Here is a 24,339-nt window from a genome sequence, read left to right as displayed (position 1 = left end):
CGCTCCTCCTTTAGAAGATCGACTCCATCTTGCCTTGCTTGATCTGCTTCAGATTCGGAGAAGAGTTCGACTCGCGGGGCATTATGAAGCAAGTCACTCGGAAGGACCGCTTCTGCTCCATAGACGAGGAAGAACGGTGATCGCCTTGTTGATCTGTTCGGAGTGGTGCGGAGACCCCAAAGTACTGAAGGTAACTCGGTTACCCATGCACCAGCAGCATGTCCTACCTCTCGCAAGAGTCGAGGCTTCAAACCTTGAAGGATTAGTCCATTCGCACGCTCAGCTTGTCCATTGGATTGCGGATGTGCTACGGAAGCAAAATCCACTCGGATACCTTGACTCGCACAGAAACCTTTGAATCTGTCTGAGTCGAAGTTTGTTCCATTGTCCGTGATTATGCTGTTAGGCACTCCGAATCTGGAGATGATGTCTCTGACAAACTTCACGGCTGTGGAGGCGTCGAGTTTCTTGATGGGCTTGGCTTCTATCCATTTTGTAAACATGTCTACTGCCACCAACAGATGTGTGTAGCCTCCTTGGCCTGTCTTGAATGGTCTGACTGTGTCTAATCCCCAAACTGCAAATGGCCACACAAGTGGGATTGTCTTTAGTGCAGATGTTGGCTTGTGGGACTTGTTGGAGTAGAACTAACAGCCTTCGCATCGATCGACCATAGCTTTGGCCATCTTGTTGGCCTGCAACCAGAAGAATCCGGCTCTGAACGCCTTGGCGACGATTGCTCTCGAAGAAGCGTGATGGCCGCAGGTTCCCGAGTGGATATCCTCTAGGATCAACTGTCCTTCCTCTGGGGAAATGCAACGTTGGAGGATGCCTGAAACACTCTCCTTGTACAATTGACCTTCAATGACAGTGAATGCCTTCGACCTGCGAACTATTTGCCGGGCTTGGACTTCATCTTCTGGAAGTTCTTGTCTCAGGATATATGCCATAATTGGCACAGTCCAATCGGGGATGATTACCAGAATCTCTGTGACCAGATCCACCACAGCAGGCACATCGACTTCAGTCGGATCTGTTGCGCTCTTGGGTTGTACTGGTTCTTCCGTGAAGGGATCTTCTTTGACTGAAGGAAGATGGAGGTGCTCGAGGCAGACATCACTCGGGACGGGTCTCCGAGTGGATCCGAGTTTCGCTAACTCGTCCGCTGCTTGGTTCTTCAGTCTTGGAACATGATGAAGTTCTAGACCTTCAAACTTCTTCTCCAGCTTCCTGACTGCATTGCAGTATGTTGTCATAGTGGGGTTCCTTACGTCCCACTCTTTCATCACTTGGTTGACCACCAAGTCTGAATCACCGTAGACCATCAGGCGACGGACGCCGAGTGAGATGGCCATGCGCAATCCGTAGAGAAGAGCTTCGTACTCTGCCTCATTGTTAGAGGAATCAAAGTGTATCTGAAGCACATACTTGAGCTTGTCACCCTTTGGCGATATGATCACAACACCAGCGCCGGATCCATTCAACATCTTAGACCCATCGAAGAACATTGTCCAATGAGCCGAGTAGATGTGAGTCGGTTGCTGTTGTTCTACCCATTCTGCTATAAAGTCAGCCAGGGCTTGAGACTTAATAGCTTTCTTGGCCTCGAACTTGATGTCGCAGTACAGCATCTCCATCGCCCACTTCGCCACTCGGCCTGATGCGTCCCGATTGTGGAGAATTTCCGACAACGGAGCATCAGAAACGACAGATACCGAGTGGTCTTGGAAATAATGAGCCACCTTCTTTGCAGTCATATAGATCCCATAGATAAGCTTTTGATAATGGGGATACCTCTGCTTGGAAGGTGTCAGGACTTCGGAGACGTAGTACACTGGCCGCTGAACTTTGTATGCTTTGCCTTCTTCTTCTCGCTCGACTGTAAGAACAGTACTGACGACTTGATTTGTAGCCGCGATATATAGAAGAAGGGGCTCTTTACTGAGCGGAGCAGTAAGAACCGGCTGGGTGGAAAGTAGGACTTTGAGGTCGTCGAATGCGACTCGGGCTTCGTCTGTCCACTCGAAGGTATCTGATTTCTTGATGAGTCGGTACAGAGGAAGTGCTTTTTCGCCAAGTCGACTGATGAACCTGCTCAAAGCTGCCAGGCAACCTGTGAGTCGTTGAACATCGTGTATTCTGACCGGCCTCTCCATTCGGACGATGGTCTCGATCTTTTCGGGGTTAACATCGATCCCTCGTTCGGAAACGAAGAAACCGAGTAACTTTCCGCTGGGAACACCGAATGAACATTTGGCTGGGTTTAGCTTGATATCGTACCTACGAAGGTTGGCGAATGTTTCTGCCAAGTCAGTCAGCAGGTCGGAACCTTTGCGTGACTTGACTACGATATCATCCATGTATGTCTCCACATTGCGATCGATCTGGTCGAGGAGACATTTTTGGATCATGCGCATAAAGGTAGCTCATGCATTCTTCATACCGAAAGGCATAGTGATGTAGCAGAAGCACCCAAACGGGGTGATGAAAGCTGTTTTCAACTCATCGGGACCATACAGACGGATCTGATGATAACCCGAGTAGGCATCAAGAAATGACAAACGCTCGCACCCCGCAGTCGAATCGACAATTTGATCTATGCGGGGGAGCGGAAAATGGTCTTTCGGGCAGACCTTATTGAGGTGCTTGAAGTCAATGCACATTCGGAGTGACTTGTCCTTCTTGGGCACCATGACTACATTGGCGAGCCACTCGGAGTGGTGAACCTCGCGAATGAATTTGGCAGCTAGCAGCTTAGCCAACTCTTCTCCGATTGCCTTCCTCTTGTGCGCGGCGGACCAGCGCAAGCGCTCTCGGACGGGCCGAGCAGCGGGATCCACATGAAGTCGGTGCTCAGCCAACTCCCTAGGTACACCCGGCATGTCAGATGGCTTCCATGCGAAGATGTCCCAGTTCTCACGGAGGAATTGGGTGAGCTCGGCTTCCTATTTAGGATCTAGGGTGGTGGAGATGTTCGTCGGGGCGGCAGACTCGTCCGTCGGGTGGATGCTGATTTTTTTCGTCTCTCCCGCCGACTGGAACGCGGACTCAGAAGCTGGTTTCTTCGAGCGCATCAGGTCGGCAGGGTTGACTGTCTTCTTGTACTCTTCGAGCTCAAGTACAGCCATCTGCTGGTCGGCGATCCTTGATCCCTCTTGCAGACACTCCTCGGCTCGCTGGCGGTTGCCGGTGATGGTGATAACGCCTTTTGGGCCCGGCATCTTCAGCTTCAAGTACACATAGCACGGGCGTGCCATGAAACTCACGTATGTCGGGCGGCCCAGAATTGCATGGTAAGCACTCTGGAAATCCACCACCTCAAACGTGAGCTTCTCCTTGCGAAAGTTCTTGTCAGAGCTGAAGATGACTTCCAGTGCGATCTGGCCGAGTGATTTGGCCTTTCGTCCTGGGATGACTCCGTGGAACTGCATATTGCTCTCGCTGAGTCTGGACATCGGAATGCCCATCCCCTTGAGAGTGTCGGCGTACATAATATTCAGTCCGCTGCCGCCGTCCATGAGGACTTTGCGCAGTCGGACTCCTTCCACCACCGGGTCGACGACCAGAGCCTGCCTTCCTGGGGTGGGGACATGTGTTGGATGATCCGACTGGTCGAAGGTGATCGCAGTCTGAGACCATTTGAGAAACTTGGGGGTAGTCGGAACGGCCATGTTGACTTCTCTGTTCACCAACTTCAGTCGACTCTTGCTTTCGGCGTCAGCAAAAATCATGAGGGTTGCATGGACTTGGGGGAACGGATCCTCCTTGTCCTCCTCATCTTGTTCGGGATTGTTCTCACTCGGCTGCCCTTCGCTGAACCCCTGGATCAGGAGACGGCACTGTCGAGTGGTGTGCTTCGCGTATATGGGGTTGCCTTCCTCGTCCATCTTCGTGTGAATCGGAAAAGGCTGGTCCAGGATGGGATTGTTGAAAGGCTTCTTCTTGGGGGTGAACTGCGCTTTCCCTTTGCCCTTGAACTTGGCGCTGGTTACAGCTGCAGCTTCTGCTTGCGGTGTGGGCGGAACCTTCTGCTTCTGCTTCCGAGTGTTGTTGGGGAACGTCGCATGGGAAACAAAAAATTTCCTACGCGCACGAAGACCTATCATGGTGATGTCCATCTACGAGAGGGAATGAGTGATCTACGTACCCTTGTAGATCGTACAGCAGAAGCGTTAGAGAACGCGGTTGATGTAGTGGAACGTCCTCACGTCCCTCGATCCGCCCCGCGAACAATCCCGCGATCAGTCCCACGATCTAGTACCGAACGGACGGCACCTCCGCGTTCAGCACACGTACAGCTCGACGATGATCTCGGCCTTCTTGATCCAGCAAGAGAGACGGAGAGGCAGAAGAGTTCTCCGGCAGCGTGACGGCGCTCCGGAGGTTGGTGATGATCTCGTCTCAGCAGGGCTCCGCCCGAGCTCCGCAGAAACGCGATCTAGAGGAAAAACTATGGTGGTATGTGGCCGGGCAGCCGTGAGAAAGTCGTCTCAAATCTGCCCTAAAAGCCCCATATATATAGGAGGAGGGAGGGGGACCTTGCCTTGGGGTCCAAGGGACCCTCAAGGGGTCGGCCGAGCCAAGGGGGGGAGGACTCCCCCCCCCCAAACCGAGTTGGACTTGGTTTGGTGGGAGGAGTCCCCCTCCCTTCCCACTTCCTCCCTCTTTTTTTTTCTTTTCCTTTGATTTCCTTCTCTTGGCGCATAGGCCCCCTTGGGGCTGTCCCACCAGCCCACTAAGGGCTGGTGTGTCTCCCCAAAGCCTATGGGCTTCCCCGGGGTGGGTTGCCCCCCCGGTGAACTCCCGGAACCCATTCGTCATTCCCGGTACATTCCCGGTAACTCCGAAAACCTTCCGGTAATCAAATGAGGTCATCCTATATATCAATCTTCGTTTCCGGACCATTCCGGAAACCCTCGTGACGTCCGTGATCTCATCCGGGACTCCGAACAACATTCGGTAACCAACCATATAACTCAAATACGCATAAAACAACGTCGAACCTTAAGTGTGCAGACCCTGCGGGTTCGAGAACTATGTAGACATGACCCGAGAGACTCCTCGGTCAATATCCAATAGCGGGACCTGGATGCCCATATTGGATCCTACATATTCTACGAAGATCTTATCGTTTGAACCTCAGTGCCAAGGATTCGTATAATCCCGTATGTCATTCCCTTTGTCCTTCGGTATGTTACTTGCCCGAGATTCGATCGTCGGTATCCGCATACCTATTTCAATCTCGTTTACCGGCAAGTCTCTTTACTCGTTCATTAATACAAGATACCGCAACTTACACTAAGTTACATTGCTTGCAAGGCTTGTGTGTGATGTTGTATTACCGAGTGGGCCCCGAGATACCTCTCCGTCACACGGAGTGACAAATCCCAGTCTTGATCCATACTAAATCAACAAACACCTTCGGAGATACCTGTAGAGCATCTTTATAGTCACCCAGTTACGTTGCGACGTTTGATACACACAAAGCATTCCTCCGGTGTCAGTGAGTTATATGATCTCATGGTCATAGGAATAAATACTTGACACGCAGAAAACAGTAGCAACAAAATGACACGATCAACATGCTACGTCTATTAGTTTGGGTCTAGTCCATCACGTGATTCTCCCAATGACGTGATCCAGTTATCAAGCAACAACACCTTGTTCATAATCAGAAGACACTGACTATCATCGATCAACTGGCTAGCCAACTAGAGGCATGCTAGGGACGGTGTTTTGTCTATGTATCCACACATGTAAATGAGTCTTCATTCAATACAATTATAGCATGGATAATAAACTATTATCTTGATACAGGAATTATAATAATAACTATACATTTATTATTGCCTCTAGGGCATAATTCCAACAAGTGTTACCTCCGTCGGTATCGCCGAGTGTCTTGTGTTTGTCGCTCCGGATGCGGTCTTCTTCCTCGCCATTTGCATAACGAGCAGCTATCTCCATCATCTTGCTCATGGAGATGTCGCCTGTCCGGCCGAACTTTAGGTACAACTCTCTGTACCGGACGCCTGCCTTGAATGCGCAGACTGCTTGATGCTCGGTGACACTCTCCACTGTGTGATAAAGAGTCGTCCATCGCTGGATGAAGTCGCGCAAGGGCTCATTCGGCTTCTGGACACAATGCTGAAGCTCCACAAGGCATGCAGGGCGTTTACACGTCCCTTCGAAGGTCCTGATGAACACTCGGGCTAGATCTGCCCAACTGTAAATGCTTGAGGGGGCCAACTGGTTCAGCCAAGCTCGGGCCGAGCCGTCGAGCATCAGAGGGAGGTGCTTCATAGCGACATGGTCGTCTCCTCCTCCGATCTGGACTGCCACTCGATAGTCGTCTAGCCATGTTTCGGGCTTGGACTCTCCTGAGAATTTACCGATTCCCGCTGCCAATCGGAAGTTGGGCGGGATATCAGCCGAGCGGATGGCTCGACTAAAACACTCGGGGCCGGACACGATGGTCCTGCTTCCACTCGGACGGTCCATATCGCGACCATCGCGGTGGGCTCGACCCCTGTCGACTCTTCGCTGGGCGATTCGCCCCCTTGCGTCGGGTCTTGGGTCGTAAGTGTCGCCGACCGAACGCCGATCATCATGATGTCGAGACCCATAGGGCCCACCCCGCGGAGGGGTGCGTGAGCGGCGGCGATACTGATGAGAACCAGGGCTGTGAACCGATCGATGCGTGTTTGCATGGACGGAACTATTGTGGATCCGATTGTGTGACTGGGAGACTGCCGAATTCTGCTGCTGCGCCGTGCGCAACAGAGCTCGGATTTGCTCGATTCCCCTTCCTGCCTCTGAATCAGTCGGCTGGAGGGAATCGGCAATCTGGGCAGCCGCGGCCAAGTTGAGGAGAGGTGTGCGGAACAACTCCACGTTGCTCCGCCGAGTGTGTCGACTGGCAGAACGACGAGGCGGACGGCGCGCACCGGATGCTTCGCCGATTTCACCTCGGTCGGCTTGACGAGGATCTTCGTGGGAGTTGGCCATGTGTACTTCTGCTGCAGGCCCACGACCCGCGTACTCGGAAGGAGGCTCAGTCGGAACCGAGCCCGAGCACTGGGAGCGTGGGGCGACCACAACAGACTCCAGAACTGCCACCTGAGAAGACGCGATCTGGCGCGCTCGGGCATGTTGCACCCAACGTTGGAGACGTGGACTGCGGGACCGCTTACTGCGGCGAGTGACGAAGGTGCAAGCCGGCAATGGAGCCGATTGTTGAAGAAGAAGAACGCCGCGAGCGCCGGCACTGAAGTGCGTGGCCCCGCGACGGGGAAGCGCCTCGACGTCGAGAGGTGCCTCCCGAAGCCACGCCGAATCGTCGACGACGAAGGAGAGAGCACCGAAGAGGATGTGGTGACCCATGCTTGAAACTCCACCGGACGACATGACGAAAGGAAGTAGTCGCAAACTCGCCGGAAGTCGCTTAGACGCCTGCCCCACGGTGGGCGCCAACTGTCGTGGGTATAAGCCTGACAGTAGATGTGTAGGGTACAAATGAGATGGGCAGAGTCCTAGCTACGGCGAGGTTGTATGAGTTCAGGCCCCTCTACGGTGGAGGTAATAGCCCTACGTCTCAGTGCTCTCGGAGCTTGTTACCGAGTGTAATATGGAGTACAATGTTTTTCTAACCCTTTTACCAGTGGGGGAGGGCGGCTTATATAGAGTGCGCTGCCCTCCACAACGGTTCTGATTCAAGGGTGGAGTAGTGGCGATTGAATGCGTACGTTACACGTAACGTCTGCTCAAAATGCTAGTAAATGCACCCGGAAACGTACAGCAGTTTCCCTCCAGAGAGGTTACGGCGCACCGAGTGTATCCAGTCGGTAGGCCCGGTGTCCTCCGAATGTTAGTCTCCGACTGGATGATTCTGGGCCTGTTACCGACTGGATGATGGGGGCACCTTAATTCAGTCGGGCATACTTAAGGTCCTGTCCCTTGTGTGGGGTAGTCCTTGAGTAGGACCTGTAGGACAGGCCTATGACCCTACCCTAGGATTATGACCCCATCACCCGCATTAGCCGGAGAAAATTCGCGGGTGTGAATTGGAGATGCTGTTAGGCAACGTGCAACCTAATTACACATGTGTAATACTGTACTGTACAAATGGCGATGAATATATGCACATACCCAGGAGTACATCATGTCCAACAAGGACAGATGACGCACATGCTACTGTTGGAGGACCTGGACCAGAGATTGATGGACAGTAGCTTTGCACATCCACTATGAATTTTACTCGGAAAACACATCCCCCGTTTATCATGGGCAGCCATATATGACATAGTCCGACGGACACACAGCTCCAAAGGTGGGTGTCGCCATCTCTCGCCCACAGCCTCGCTTGCTCTTTGGTCCATACTACGATGCACCACGCACCGTGAACTTGAAGTAGCTGAGCTCCGACCTCGCGCGCCGCCCCGCACCGCCACGCCATGAAGCCGTCGTCTCAGAGCCACAGCCCCAGCACCCCGTCGCCACGCTCCCGCGGCACCGCGGCGGCGGCCGACCACGCGCGCTCCTCCTCGGAGCCATGGGTTCTCGCATGCGTGGACGACACGTGCGTCAACGACGTGGAGAGCTTCGCGCGCACCGTCGCCGCCGTCAAGTCCAAGCCCCGCCCCGACCTGCTCCCGAGCGTGCTGTCCCACTACGCCGCCAAGTGGCTCCCGGACGTGGCCACGTCCGCCTCCGGCCGCTTCCTGCCCCCGGAGAGCCCCACCGCCACGTGGCTCAAGAAGCGCCTGCTCCTGGAGACCCTCGTCGCCGCGCTCCCGCCGGACCCGCCCAACGGCGCGGCCGCCGACGACGGCATCACGTGCGACTTCCTGCTCAAGCTGCTCCGGGCGGGGAGCATGGTGGGCGCGGACGCGGCGCTGCTGCGGGAGCTGGAGTCCCGCGCGGCGCGGCGCCTGGACCAGGCGACGCTGGCGGCCGTGATGATACCCGCGTTCGGGCACGCGCCGGGCGGGTCGACGCTGCTGGACGTGCCGCTGGTGCTGCGGCTGGTGCGCGGGTTCCTCAAGGAGGGCGGCAAGGGGGCCGGCGGCGGCGCCGGCGCCAGGGTGGCGAGGCTGGTGGATGCGTACCTGGCGGAGGCCGCGCTGGAGGCCGGGCTGCGGCCGGCCGAGCTCGAGGAGCTCGCCCGCGCCGTGCCCGCCCACGCGCGCGCGGCCGACGACGCGCTCTACCGCGCCGTCGACACCTACCTCAAGGTGACCATGCATGCATGCTTAACTCCGTTTCCATTTTTATCTTTCCCGATGTTGCACCTTGTACTTTCGGTCAATCGCCACAAGACTGCGTGAAAACTTGTGACGCGCGTAGTAGTACATGTGTTTTTGTGTTTGACCACTGCATTTTGCATGGGACAGCGCACCAGCGTGGTAAAAATACATGGTAAACCACTATAAAGTCTAGTAACCTCCATGCTGGCATAAAGATCATTCATACGCATGCAAAATACACACCACGTGTAGCAGGAAACGAGAAACAGGAGAATCGCGCGAGCACGCACAGTTGAAAACACTGTTTTACATTCTCGTCCGCATTCCTCTGTCGCACCAGGAGATTTTGTCATAAAACCAAACTGAAAAATGCCTTATCATCAGCCGGAGTTACTGTTGTGTTTGGTCACAGGAGTCCGACTGCTAGACAACAAAACGTTACCTGTAGCCACGCACGAGAATGGGCGCATATATCTAATTAATCCCTCTCGTCTCTACTCCGGTGCCCTTTTGTTCTCATCCACACCACTGTTTGTTTGCTTGCTTTTCTGGCTTGTAGCAACTTTAGTGCTCACATTCCCTCACAGTAGAACTAATAATACCCCCTTCAGATTCATCTCATAAATGTGCGGACGAAGTTGTCAGGCTGGGGATCTTGCAGAGACGGCCAGAGCATGTTCCGTAGATATTTGCTTACAGACATATACGTAGCTGCCATGGCAGACATGATTCATCTTTTAGTTTCATGGGCATTGCCGCATGCGTATCACAGGTTCAGAGCTCCTTTGATCCAAATGCATCCCGACAAATCGAAGTGGATACCATCTACTGCTCCATTGTTATTCGCATTTCAGTGTTGTGTTGTCTTGTCCCGATCGTATCATCCATCCCAAATGTTGGCATACATTGCTGCGGTAAAATGGACACAATTGACCTTGTAGGCAAAAGGAATTTACAAAATGACCTGTCTTCAAAATAAATTCATCTGTATAACCTTTTGCGAGATGTCCGACAGAAAGACATCACACATGTAGTGTGGCGTCCTACACTTAGGCGTCACATAAATTTGCGTTTCACGCCTCACAGACCTAAGTCAGTGTGTGACGTCTAAAAATAAGGCGTCACACAGTATAGTGTTATGCCTCTTTGTCGGACGTCACACAAAAAGGTCATGCGAATGAATTTCTTTTGCGGAGAGTTCATTTTATGAATTAGTTGCGCCCTCAGGTCAAATTTGTCCATTTTGCCCATTGCTGCTCTCCGGAGAGGGAGCCGAATTCGCGTGCGAAAATAGGATAGATACAAAACGATGTTCATTTTCAAAAAAAAAATAATGGACCGAAGCTATACCTCGCCAAAACTCGGGCCTGGCCGGGCCTCAAAAAGCCCATGGTACAAAACTCACGCACGAGCCTGTCCCGACCCGACTGTCGGGCCTAGTTTCTAGGCCCAAGCCCGAAGAAGCTCGGCCCAACCCGATAAGCCCAGCCCAACATAGGCGTAAAATCGGGTTTTCACAGGCCTGAGCCTCACGTAGCCCGGCCTTTGGGCTTGATTCTCAGGTCTGCGGGCAAGCCCAGGCCCGACCCGGTCCAGGAATTTTGGGCCGGGTCGGGTCGGGTTTGTCGGGCCAAGTTTTCCATGACCAGGTATAATCAAAGCGTGTTTAGTAGAATGTTGGCATTTTACATTCTCTTAGTTTTTTAACTAGAGGTAATTGCTTAGTTCACCTCTAGTTGGTGACCCTTCTGCATTTATATATATATCAGGTTTATCTCTTTGTACTCTAATAACGCCTCACTTCTTCAAAATTTTATGAAATTCATGTGTTTTAAGATCATGTTGCAATTCATTGGACATGACATCTCAATCCTACTTTTTTTTTCCATTTTCATATTTATAAGTTTGTACAATCCAAAGAAGCATGTGGGCTAGAGGAGGAAGAAGAGTGCCCAACCGTTTGATTTCTATCCAACGACTAGGACAGATCCAGTTATTATGATTTCTTTTCCATACGCCTTACATATAATCGGTTCCTTGTGTGTTCCAGGCCATACTTAGGCCTTTGGATCATTCACGTTTTTTGGCGTCTCATAATTTGCCCTACATTGTGTCAGTGAAAGCGTACCCGGAGACCCACCAATCCTTCCCTAGGGAAATTATCAAAGTGAGGGAAAAGTGTGGTAGGTAATCAAATTTCCACGCAAAACTGATATATACTCCTTACTGATGGCGACCTCGCTCGGATAGACGATGAGGTTCCCTGCCTCTCGTCGTCGTCGGCACAGATCTGCCTCGTCTCCTACGGCCTCGGGGCCATGGAGGTGGGATGCATTCCGGCCCTTGTTCGTGGGAGGGTTTCAACGTTTTATGGGTTTGTTCGGGTTTTTTGTCATGCAAAGGAATACGAAGCAGTGGTTGTTACGACTTCGTGAAGACGGAATATAGTCCTCCTTGCCTCACATCCTCGTCCCAACGATGCGTCTAGAGTCGTCGAGGTGTGTCTCCGACGGATCTCGTGTGATTCAATCATTGTTGGTCTCTGGTGAACCGCTTAGATTTCGTTTGCATTCTTTTATCTACGGATGAGTGACGGTTAATATTCTAATACGTTGGCCATATGAGACCTTAGCACGAGACTTCACAATTGTTTACTAAAAAAAGGTTTTTTCCGACTCTTGTTAGGGAGGGGCAACGACAATGCCCTCTAGTTCGTTTCAGTGCTTATAGTTATCACTTTGTGGTTTAATGACCTAATGTAATTTGTGTTACTTTGTTCTTTCATAATCTTGACAATCGGCGATTACACAAAAAATCATCACAAAAACTTGTTGAGGTCACATACCATATCGTGTAACCCCGCGTCCACTCGGGCGGCGCCACGGCCCCCAAACCCTAGCCGCCAGACCCCACCTCCTTCATCTCTAGTCGTCGCAGTGGCGGAGGGCCCGACGCCATTGGCTCCGGGGCAAGTGGTTGTTGTAGTATCCCCTGTGTGGTGGAGGAGGTGTCACATGTTGGGAGGCCGGGGGCGGCAGCCAGGGCGACGACCCACATGAGCGGCATCGATTGAAGCCTTCATGGCCGACTGAGACCCAAGGTTTGGTGGCGGCGGTGACAGTGCTCCATTCAGCAACGGTGGCTGTTGCATGCAGATGGGTGACATCGATGACCGCGGATCTCGAGTCCTGCCCAGATCCGTCACAACTTGGCCTTGGTCGGCCGCTGGCACAAGGAGGGCCGATGAAGGCGGCTGGAGGCTCCTAGTCGTCGGGTCGACGGTGTCCCTCGTCTACATGGTGAGGCCCTGCTTGGCTCCACCCAACTGCGAGAGCGGGGGCGCGACTTCCAGTGAGAACCGTGTCGACTACGATCATGGCGGACGATGGCGGCGTCTGTAACATCGTTCCCTTCTTGAGGCATCGTTGTTGCAGGTGGTGGCACCCTACTCGTGATGCTCCGAAGGAAATCCTAGATCTGGGTCTATCGAATCGGACGTTCATGGCACATTTGATGTCGTTGTCCCTTCTGGGGGCATTGTTTTGGAGCAACTGCTGATTGAAGGGGACAAGAGGAGGAGCAATCTTACATCTACCGCAAGGCCAATGACGGATTCCGGCGGCATGGCGTTGCACAGGTTCGGCGACGGGCGTGTGTAGACAGATACGTGCAGTATGGTGGTGTTGTCTGGCGCCATGGTGACGTCGACGGCGGGCCAGACAAGGTCGATTCATCCGTACCTATTCTGAAGATGGACCGGTGAAACATGGTGGCGGCAGCCTATGAGTGCGCCGGTTCGGTCTCTGACCCAGTCCGAGTATGTGGCCGGGCTGGGGCATCCGAATTTAAATGCTAGGCTATGATGCGATGTTTGTTTGGTATTCAGTTCGGACTTTCGACAGATCTTTGTCAAGAGGATATGAGTAGCAACATGTATTGTCTAAATGACGACTTTAGGCTTATCCATGTATCATTTTATACTTCCTATGTCCTAAAATAAATGTCTTAACCTTTTACTAGGTTTATTTTAAGATGAAGAAAGTATTGTTTTTATAAATAATTAATAAAATATGTGCATGCCCGTGATATCACCTTCTTTAAAGAAAATCACAAAAAAGTTGTTCATTTCCAATTTCGACTGATGTACCAGGCACAAAAAAGTTATTCATTTCCAATTTCGACTGATGTACCAGGCACATCCAGGCGCCGGGAAAGAAGAGCGCAAGTCGCTGTGGAGGCTGATCGACGCGCGGAAGCTATCGGCGGAGGCGGCGGCGCACGCCGTCCAGAACGACCGGCTGCCCGTGCGCTCCGTGATGCAGGTGCTCTTCTCGGAGCACGGCAAGCTCAACCGCCTGGCCGACCTGGGCGCCTCCTTCAGCGGCGCCAGGGCCACCTGCAGCCCGGCGGCGCTGGACCTCCACTCCGGCAGCGGCCGCTGCCCCTCCAAGCGCGAGGCCCTGGCGCAGCACCAGGAGATGCGCCGCCTGCGCGAGGACGTCGCCAGGCTGCAGGTTCGTCCATTAGACATTTTCCGACTCCGATGACAGCTCTTGTCAGTGCTCACGGTGCTTGCGGTGACATGTCTGGGCTGCAGGTGCAGTGCAGCGCGCTGCAGGAGCAGGTGGAGAGGCTGGGCTCGGAGAGGAGGCGGCGCGGCGGCGGCGGCGGGTTCAAGTGGAGCACGCTCTGGTTCGGTGGCGGCGACGGCGGCATGGGCGGCGACGTCGCGAGGATCGAGGACTCGGAGAGCGGCATGGAGCGGCGGACGCCGGCGAGCGGGAAGAAGGGCAGGGCCAGCGTGGCCACGGCGACGCCCACGCCGACGCGGCGGACCCCCAAGTGGCGCAAGTCCATGTCGTGAGAGGAATCTGAAGCCGGCGGTTGCCCTCGTGTTTACAAAGCTTTTCTCCTCACTTAGTCTCTGTTTCTCCTTTGGTCACATATAATTATCACAGTTTCTAATTTGGTTTCTCCTTACGTTTGTGTTGCTGAATATCAAGAACGAAATGCTCAATGAAGGTTAGGGGTTTAATTCTGCAAGGGTGATTACTGACTAGAAGTGTTTCCAAGATTACTGACAGAGTTCTTCAAACTACTGTAAACCTCACTCACACATGCATAATTTAAGAATTTGGTTCTATCTTTTTTTCACAGATCAACAAATAGTTGTACACACACACACACACACACACACCAATGTGATCACATAAGGGTGATCACTAAAGTAACCACAAATGTTTTACAGGCAGAACCTCACACAGTAATCTGCAAGCTATGCATCACTAACTTACTCAGCTACAGGAACAAATAATAGCACTTCAGATAAATGTAACAAACACCACATGGAAAAGAATAAACACAGGGCTGAGATTGCCTCATTTGTGTACCGCTTTCTTGATCGCCTGCTTGCATTTGCTGAGGAACTTACTGCTGCTCGTCGACACCGAATCCTCATAGCCGTATCTGCGATCGTCGTCGCCAACCACCTTCGGTTTCCTGCCTGCACAGTCTGAGCCTCTCCTCATTCCCAGGATCTTGGAAGGAGAGGATGGCAGGGACCGGAAACCCCTACCGCTATCGGACCTTGGGAACCAGATCTTCCTTTCCACTTTCTCCTCCTTGATGTCAAAGCTACCCCTGCATCTTGGTGTGCCATGGTAAGTAGCAGCACTCTCACCACCGACGTCAATGATCTCGTCGACACATTCAGTGATCTCGTCAACACGTTCAGTTATCTCATTCCTGCAGCTCTGGTCATCATCACCTCTGCTTTGAATTTCCTGTTCATCATCTGAACCGTCCTCCTCAGCAGCATTGTGGTCTTCCGAAGAACGGCATGCCGCTTTATTTCCTCCTTGTTGGTCCTCCATGAGCATATGGAGCCACTTATCAACATTGCCCTTGCCTCTGTAGTTCATGTTTTCATTGTCTTCTGCTCTGGCAACACGTCGAGGATGAAGCATTTCATCATCCTTCTGCACTGGTAGCGACTGCTCTGTGGGATACCTCGGCATTCCGTAAACACCGGTCGCTCTATACGGGGGACTTGGTGGAACCGAGGGGGTCCTTGGAAACGAGACTGTCTGGCTTGCATGGTGAGACCTTTCAGTCTCGGACTCGAGCATGGCTGCCTTGCCCTTATCACCTCTTGATTTGATAGGTGTACCTCTTGCTGACATGGTTTCCTTTCTTTCCCTTCCCCTGCTACGATGCCGCCGCTCTCTGATCGCCGATTGTTCTAGCTTCTCCCTTACTGACGCTCTTCCTCTGTCAGTGTAACTTCTGTTTTCATCAGTGGAGATGGACCTTCTTGGGAAGCTTATCACTTTGGAAGGTTGCTCAGTGTTGACATAACTCATTGTTGAAGTCCCTTCTCCAATTTCTTCCCCCTCCATGGAAATGTATGCATCTGAAGTCCTCTGAGCCTCCTCCAGGAAAACCCTCAGCTCCTGTTTCAGAGGGCTGCTCCTCGATACTCTTTCTGGCAAGTACCTGAAACTCTCACAGTGCCTTTCCTCTGGGATTTCATCATCGACCCGGTACCTCTTCCTTGCCTGATCTATGAAAGGCTTCACTTGCCTCTCCAGATCATCCCTGTGCTGGTACTTCTTGCGGAGCTCGGTTTCAGATGAGTCACACATTGCTCTCTGGGCCTCCAGTCTCGCCATCAGAGTACTAGTTGCAGCTTGGTTCAGCCTGAGTTGTTCCTTGTACACAACACTCCTGCATTTTGCATCACAATTGAAAATTAGCACCAGTTAATCAAGATTCTTCAAAGAAACTATCGGCTCTTCGTTTTATAGGATCATCCTTACTGGTGCATGGCGTCTCTGATCATCTTCTCGAGCACTGTCTTGTAGTTGGCCTGGGCGTCTGCCAAGCGACGGCACTTCTCCACTCGCCGACGCCTCTTGATCAGCTGAGCCTCCAGGTCCTGGATGGCCACCCTTTCATCCTCATTTTTCTGCTGCATCTCGGTCAACTCGTTCTCCAGTTCAGTGAGCTCAGCTTGCTTCTTCTTCGCCTCTTCTCTTTGCCTCAGCGAGTCCCTAGCCATGGCTATGGATAAGTAAGGATTGCTGATGTAGCCGTCAACATCTGGATTGTTGTTCTCCTTCATCATCGAATTACCACCATGGCCGCCGTGGGCTGCCAAGTTCTCGTCCTTTTCGCCGGAGAACTTCTTTGCGGCTACAAGAAAAGCAGTCCCTCAATCATCCATAGCTGATATGCAGATGTGGCGAAAACGAGGAAATTAATGCAAGAAATTCTCTGACAACCGCATACCGATCAGGGGGTAATTGGACCTCACTGGTCTGTTTGCGTCAATGGATCTGAGCACCGAGTTGTCCGAGCCCCTGGCGGATACGATGGCGGCAGGCGCGAGGCCCACCTTCTTCTTCATCTCGGCGAAATGGTGCGGGAACGCGTGCGCCTCCACCGCCTGCAGCGAGCTCAGCTCCTCGCTGGCCCCGTCGGCGAAGAGGAACGCGAATGCTCTGTTCCTGAAGTCGGCGTTCTTGGATGCGAAGATGGAGAGGAAGTGGTTGACGGAGATGCCGAGCTGCAGATCCCACCACGGGACGAGGAACTCCAGCTTGTTGTGCTTCCTCCTGGACGCCTGCAGCTGCATGATCCGCAGGTTGCTCGGCACCGTCCTCCCTCCCCCTGCAGGTCGATGAAGACCCAGCGTCAGAATTCATCATTTCAGAAGACAGAGCAGACACCTCCGTCCCGGAGGAACAGGTAAGTGAGTTGTTCTTACTGGCGCAGGGAAACCAGTGGTGGACGTCCCAGGCGAGGGGCGAGGCCGCGTCGGCGTGGAGGTAGAGCACGTTCCCGTAGGCGTCGACCCGGAAGAGCGCCGGGTCGAAGCCGGCGTTGCCGAGGTGGTCGAGCTGCTTCCAGAGCAGGTTGGCGAAGCCGCGCGGGTTGGCGGTGGGCGTCGCCTCCGCGTCCACCACCGGGAACATCTCGTTGAGCTCCTTGGCCCGCAGCGCCTGCACGGATCAGATCGGATCACGAAGCGGCACGGAGGCGGGGGAAGGAGCGAAGGGCGGGCGGATCCGCGGGAGAAAAGGCAGGTAGAAGGTACCTCGTGGGGCTGGAGGACGTAGGGGAGGAAGGCGCCGGGCGGGCCGTGGGCGTAGGGGAGGCCGAGTGCGCCCGCGCCGGAGCCGGCGCGGCAGAGCCTGGCGTAGGCCTTGGGGTAGCCCAGCGCGTCGTCCACCGCCCTCTCCTCCTCCGTGAACGCCGCCATCGATCCGCGAACGCCGCCGGCGAACCTTGTACCGCTGTTGTCTACGGAGCAGTGTTGACTGCTGTGTCGGGAATCGGGATCAGGTGTCTGCTGATGATGACTGAGGCGAGTGCGGAGGCTGCGGCTCGGTGAAATACAGCTGATTTTTTTTGGTTTGTTCCGGAGGAGCGCTTGCCTGCGAGTCTCTCGGCGCAACGGTCGACACGGATGGGGACGTGGAGGCCGGAGGGAGGGAGAGAGCCGTTGGGGTTGGGGCTGGTTCAAACGCGGCACGTGAGGGGCACGTGGGGGCCGGGCGAGTGAGGCTGGCTTGTGGGGCCGGGGCGACGGCGGGACGCCGTTTCTTCGTCCGATCTGGGGGCGAGCTGAGTACAACCGGCGTACTGTAGTAAGTATACGTATTGTAGCGTACGAGATTGTATACATGTAGTATTATTTCTTCCTTATTTATGGCGGTGATTAATTACGGATGGATGTGGGGAAGATAATGCTTTGATGAGTTGGCATTGATGGATTGATCCGTGCGTGTCAGAAGGACACAGCATGCAGAGCGAGGGGCCGCGGAGTTTTATTTAGTAGGAGGACGGCAGCCGGTCCACACAGCATGCTCAGCTGGATTTGTTTCTGTCGGCCGGTTTGAAATCCGTGGTGACTGGTGAGCACGAGCCCAACACGACGCCACCAACTCGGCACGCTAGGAGCTCAAACTTTAAGCCTCAAAGTCCAGCTCTATTCCCCTATTATTTAGGGAGGATTAGTTGTCATGTTTGGTTAGGTTAATCCGATGACATTTTATTCATCCATATAAACAAGGTGATGGTGGAATAAAAAGCTTGGAGAGGATTGTCTAAATAAAACCAGCTCGCACACGCGCATGCCTATCGCGCCGTGCCCAAAATGGCGTCAAGGCTGAAGTTGGTTGGACTGTGGCGGCAACACGCTCTCCGTGCAAATGTTTTCTGATCCTTATTCAAACCCTTTCTAAAATTGTGAATAATTTTTAAAAACACAAAGACTTTTCTAAAACGTGAATTTTTCTTGAAATTCCAAATATTCTTGAAGAAGCAAACATTTTTTGCAATCTGTGATTTTCTTTACAAAGGAAAAGATAACAAAAAATGATTCAAGAACCATCTAATTACCAGAACTGGTAAAAACAAGACAAAAACGCTTCAAAAGGCTCAAAAATCAGGGACCAATGTAACCTGGAGTATATGGGTCGGCCAACCTGTCCATTCCACTATGTTAAAACCATGACTATGAGTCTATGACCATCCAATATGAAAGTTGCTTTATGTCCAAGCCCCCTCCCCCATTGGTCCGGCGAAGCTATAATGCCACGCCTAACACGGACTCTACCTCATAGATGGTTCAACCCAATATGTGTTCCTGCTAAGAGCATCTCCAGCTGCGCCCCCAACAAGCCCCTTCTAGGCAATTTTTTGTCGCCGACGGAGAAATAACGGCCCAGTCGCGTCCCCATGAGCCCCATTTTCGCCCGTTAAATCCAAAATTGGCCCCGGTGGTCCCAGGCCGAACCCAACGCTCCCTGCGGGGGGGGGGGGGGGAGGGGGGCTGGAGCGTCGACGCTATTATTTGCATGCAACAAGCCCTAGAGGCAATAATAAATTGATTATTATTATATTTCCTTGGTTATGATAATCGTTTATTATCCATGCTATAATTATATTGATTGGAAACTAAAATACATGTGTGGATACATAGACAAAACACTGTCCCTAGTAAGCCTCTAGTTGACTAGCTCGTTGATCAAAGATGGTTAAGGTTTCCTAGCCATAGACAAGTGTTGTCACTTGATAACGGGATCACATCATTAGGAGAATGACGTGATGGACAAGACCCAAACTATAAACGTAGCATATGATCGTGTCAGTTTATTGCTACTGTTTTCTGCATGTCAATGTATCTGTTCGTATGACCATGAGATCATGCAACTCCCGGACACCGGAGGAATACCTTGTGTGTATCAAACATCGCAACGTAACTGGATGACTATAAATGTGCTCTACAGGTATCTCCAAAGGTGTCTGTTGGGTTGTCATGGATCAAGACTGGGATTTGTCACTCCGTGTGACGGAGAGATATCTCAGGGCCCACTTGGTCATACAACATCACAACAAGTCTTGCAAGCAATGTGACTAAGGAGTTGGTTACGGGGTCTTGTATTACGGAACGAGTAAAGTGACTTGCCGGTAACGAGATTGAACTAGGTATGGAGATACCGACGATCGAATCTCGGGCAAGTAACATACCGAAGGATAAAGGAAACAACATACGAGATTAACTGAATCCTTGACATAGAGGTTCAACCGATAGAGATCTTTGTAGAATATGTAGGAGCCAATATGGACATCCAGGTCCCGCTGTTGGTTATTGACCGGGGAGTGTCTCAGGTCATGTCTGCATAGTTCTCGAACCCGCAGGGTTTGCACACTTAAGGTTCGATGACGTTTCGGTATAGTTGAGTTATAGATGCTGGTAACCGAAAGTTGTTCGGAGTCCCGGATGAGATCCTGGACATCACGAGGAGCTCCGGAATGGTCCGAAGTTTAATATTGATATATAGGAAGTCCTGTTTTGGTCACTGGAAAAGTTTTGGACTCATCGGTAGTGTACCGGGAGTGCTGGGAGGGTACCGGGACCATCGGGAGGGGTGTCACGCCTCGAGGGGCCTTATGGGCTGTGGGAGGATACAAATCGGCCCCTAGTGGGCAGACATAAGCTCCCACTAAGGCCCGTGAGGTTTGAGAGACAAAAAACCAAAAGGTGGAAAAGGTGGAAAGGGTTTCCAAGTGGAAAGGAGGAATCCTGTTCCTAGTAGGATTGGAGTAGGACTCTGATACGTCTCCAACGTATCTATAATTTTTTACTGTTCCATGCTATTATACTATCAACTTGGGATGTCTTATATGCATTCATATGCCTTTATATCATTTTTGAGACTAACCTATTAACTCAGTGCCTAGTGTCAGTTTCTGTTTTTTCCGTGTTTTTGACCTTTTTTAGAAAAGAATATTAAACGGAGTCCAAACGGAATAAAACCTGCGGGATGATTTCTTCCATAACGGAATAAAACCAAGGCAGGCGGTCTCGGGGGAGGTCACGAGCCCCCTAGGCGCGCCCTAGGGGGGTGGCCGCGCCTAGCAGGCCCGTGGGCCCCCCGTGGCTCCTCTGCCCTACCTCTTTCTATTGGGGAACGTCGCATGGGAAACAAAAAATTTCCAACGCACACGAAGACCTATCATGGTGATGTCCATCTACGAGAGGGGATTTCCGATCTACGTACCCTTGTAGATCACACAGCAGAAGCGTTAAGAAACGCGGTTGATGTAGTGGAACGTCCTCACGTCCCTCGATCCGCCCCGCGAACCGTCCCACGAACCGTCCCGCGATCCGTCCCATGATCCGCTCCGATCTAGTGCCGAGCGGACGGCACCTCCGCGTTCAGCACACGTACAGCTCGACGATGATCTCGGCCTTCTCGATCCAGCAAGAGAGACGGAGAGGTAGATGAGTTCTCCGGCAGCGTGACGGCGCTCCGGAGGTTGGTGGTGATCTAATCTCAGCAGGGCTCCGCCCGAGCTCCGTAGAAACGCGATCTAGAGGTAAACCGTGGAGGTATGTGGTCGGGCTGCCGCGACAAAAGTTGTCTCAAATCAGCCCTAAACCCCCACTATATATAGGAGGGAGGGAGGGGAGGAGGCAGCCTCAAAACCTAAAGGTTTGGCCGAAATTGGAGGTGGAGGAGTCCTACTCCAATCCTACTTGGAGTAGGATTCCACCTTCCCACTTGGAAACTCTTTCCACCTTGTGTTTTTCCTTCTCAAACCTTATGGGCCTTAGTGGGAACTTATTCCAGCCCACTAGGGGCTGGTTTATCTCTTCCCATAGCCCATGAGACCCCTTGGGGCGTGACACCCCTCCTGATGGTCCCCGGCACCCCTCCCGGCACTCCCAGTACACTACCGATGAGCCCGAAACTTTTCCGGTAATGCACGAAAACCTTCCGGTAACCAAATGAGGTCATCCTATATATCAATCTTCGTTTCCGGACCATTCCGGGAACACTCGTGACGTCCGTGATCTCATCCGAGACTCCGAACAACATTCGGTAACCAACCATATAACTCAAATACGCATAAAACAAAGTCGAACCTTAAGTGTGCAGACCCTGCGGGCTCGAGACCTATGTAGACATGACCCGAGTGACTCCTCGGTCAATATCCAATAGCGGTACCTGGATGCCCATATTGGATCCTACATATTCTACGAAGATCTTATCGTTTGAACCTCAGTGCCAAGGATTCATATAATCCTGTATGTCATTCCCTTTGTCCTTCGGTATGTTACTTGCCCGAGATTCGATCGTCAGTATCCGCATACTATTTCAATCTCGTTTACCGGCAAATCTCTTTACTCGTTCCGTAATACAAGATCCCGCAACTTACACTAAGTCACATTGCTTGCAAGGCTTGTGTGTGATGTTGTATTACCGAGTGGGCCCCGAGATACCTCTCCGTCATACAGAGTGACAAATCCCAGTCTCGATCCATACTAACTCAACGAACACCTTCGGAGATACCTGTAGAGCATCTTTATAGTCACCCAGTTAAGTTACGACGTTTGATACACACAAAGCATTCCTCCGGTGTCGGTGAGTTATATGATCTCATGGTCATAGGAACAAATACTTGACACGCAGAAAACAGTAGTAACAAAATGACACGATCAATATGCTACGTCTATTAGTTTGGGTCTAGTCCATCACATGATTCTCCTAATGATGTGATCCCGTTATCAAGTAACAACACTTGTCTATGGCCAGGAAACCTTGACCATCTTTGATCAACGAGCTAGTCAACTAGAGGCTTACTAGGGACAGTGTTTTCTCTATGTATCCACACAAGTATTGTGTTTCCAATCAATACAATTATATCATGGATAATAAACGATTATCATGAACAAAGAAATATAGTAATAACTAATTATTATTGCCTCTAGGGCATATTTCCAACAGTCTCCCACTTGCACTAGAGTCAATAATCTAGTTCACATCACCATGTGATTTCAATGAATCCAACACCCATATAGTTCTGGGGTCTGATCACGTCTTGCTCGTGAGAGAGGTTTTAGTCAACGCTTTTGAAACTTTCAGATCCGTGCGTTCTTTACAAATCTTTATGTCATCTTATAGATGCTGCTACTACGTGCTATTCGGAAATGCTCCAAATATCTACTCTACTATACGAATCCGTTTCACTACTCATAGTTATTCAGATTAGTGTCAAAGCTTGCATCAACGTAACCCTTTATGACGAACTCTTTAACCACCTCCATAATCGAGAAAAAAATCCTTAGTCTATTTAGTTAATAAGGATAACTTTGACCGTTGATCAGTGATTCAATCCTGGATCACTCTGTGTACCTCTTAACAGACTTGCTGCAAGGCACACATCAGGTGCGGTACTCAGCATGGCATACTTTAGAGTCTACGGCTAAGGCATAGAAGACGACCTTCGTCTATTCTCTTTATTCTGCCGTGGTCGGGTTTTGAGTCTTACTCAAATTCACACCTCACAACGCAACTAAGAACTCCTTCTTTGCTGATCTATTTTGAACTCCTTCAAAAACTTGTCAAGGCATGCATCTTGTTGAAACTTCTATTAAGCTCTTTCGATCTATCTCCATAGATCTTTGATGCTCAATGTTCAAGTAGCGCAATCCAGGTATTCCTTTGAAAACTCCTTTCAAACAACCTTGTATGCTTTACAGAAATTCTACATTACTTCTGATCCACAATATGTCAACCACATATACTTTTCAGAAATTCTATAGTGCTCCCACTCACTTCTTTGGAAATACAAGTTTCTCATAAACCTTGTACAAACCCAAAATCTTTGATCATCTCATCAAAGTGTATATTCCAACTCAGAGATGCTTGCACCAGTCCATTGAAGGATCGCTGGAGCTTGCATACTTGTTAGTATCTTTAGGATCGACAAAACCTTCTGGTTGTATCACATACAATGTTTGCTCAAGGAAACCATCGAGGAAACAATGTTTTGACATCCTATGTGCAATATTTCAAAAATAATGCAACAACTACTAACATAATTCTAACAGACTTTTAGCATCGCTATGAGTGAGAAAGTCTCACCATAGTCAACTGTTTGATCATGTCGGAAACATCTTTGCGACAAGTCGAGCTTTTCTTAATAGTGACTTACCACCATCGTCGTCTGTCTTCCTTTTAAAGATCCATCTTTACTCAATAGTCCTATGACCATCAAGTAGTTCTACCAAAGTCTACACTTTGTTTTCATACATGGATCCTCTCTCGGATTTCATGGCTTCCAGCCATTTGTCGGAATCCGGGCCCACCATTGCTTTCTCCATAACTCGTAGGTTCACTGTTGCTCAACAACATGACCTCCAAGACAGGGTTACCGTACCACTCTGCAGTAGTACACGACCTTGTCAACCTATGAGGCTTGTAGTAACTTGATCCGATGCTCGATGATCACCATCATCAGCTTTCACTTCAATTGGTGTAGGCGCCACAGGAACAATTTCCCGCGCCCTGCTACACACTGGTTGAAGTGATGGTTCAATAACCTCATCAAGTTCTACCACCCTCCCACTCAATTCTTTCGAGAGAAACCTTTCCTGGAGAAAGGATCCGTTTCTAGAAACAAACAGTTTGCTTTCGGATCTGAGATAGGAGATGTACCCAACTATTTTGGATATCCTATGAAGATGCATTTATCCGCTTTGGGTTCAAGCTTATCGGACTGAAACTTTTTCACATAA

At 51.2% G+C, this 24,339-nt stretch overlaps 2 protein-coding genes across 2 annotated transcripts; one reads left to right on the top strand and one right to left on the bottom strand.

Moving 5' to 3' along the window:
• Positions 1 to 8,171: 8,171 nt before the first annotated feature.
• LOC123443013 (coleoptile phototropism protein 1) lies at positions 8,172 to 14,288 on the top strand. The gene is made up of 3 exons (XM_045119224.1): positions 8,172 to 9,233; positions 13,439 to 13,759; positions 13,843 to 14,288. Exons 1-3 carry the CDS (start codon positions 8,454 to 8,456, stop codon positions 14,107 to 14,109), a joined length of 1,368 nt encoding a protein of 455 aa, XP_044975159.1. The 5' UTR covers positions 8,172 to 8,453; the 3' UTR covers positions 14,110 to 14,288.
• Positions 14,289 to 14,370: 82 nt separating this feature from the next.
• LOC123443012 lies at positions 14,371 to 17,656 on the bottom strand. The gene is made up of 5 exons (XM_045119223.1): positions 17,344 to 17,656; positions 17,014 to 17,248; positions 16,536 to 16,916; positions 16,064 to 16,439; positions 14,371 to 15,971 (listed from the first exon to the last, which is right to left on the bottom strand). Exons 1-5 carry the CDS (start codon positions 17,506 to 17,508, stop codon positions 14,624 to 14,626), a joined length of 2,505 nt encoding a protein of 834 aa, XP_044975158.1. The 5' UTR covers positions 17,509 to 17,656; the 3' UTR covers positions 14,371 to 14,623.
• Positions 17,657 to 24,339: the final 6,683 nt, after the last annotated feature.

Source organism: Hordeum vulgare, chromosome 3H, assembly GCF_904849725.1.
Source record: "Hordeum vulgare subsp. vulgare chromosome 3H, MorexV3_pseudomolecules_assembly, whole genome shotgun sequence".
Taxonomy (NCBI): Eukaryota; Viridiplantae; Streptophyta; class Magnoliopsida; order Poales; family Poaceae; genus Hordeum; species Hordeum vulgare.
The sequence above is the reverse complement of the archived record's forward strand: the minus strand, read 5'-3'. Positions and strand labels throughout refer to the sequence as shown.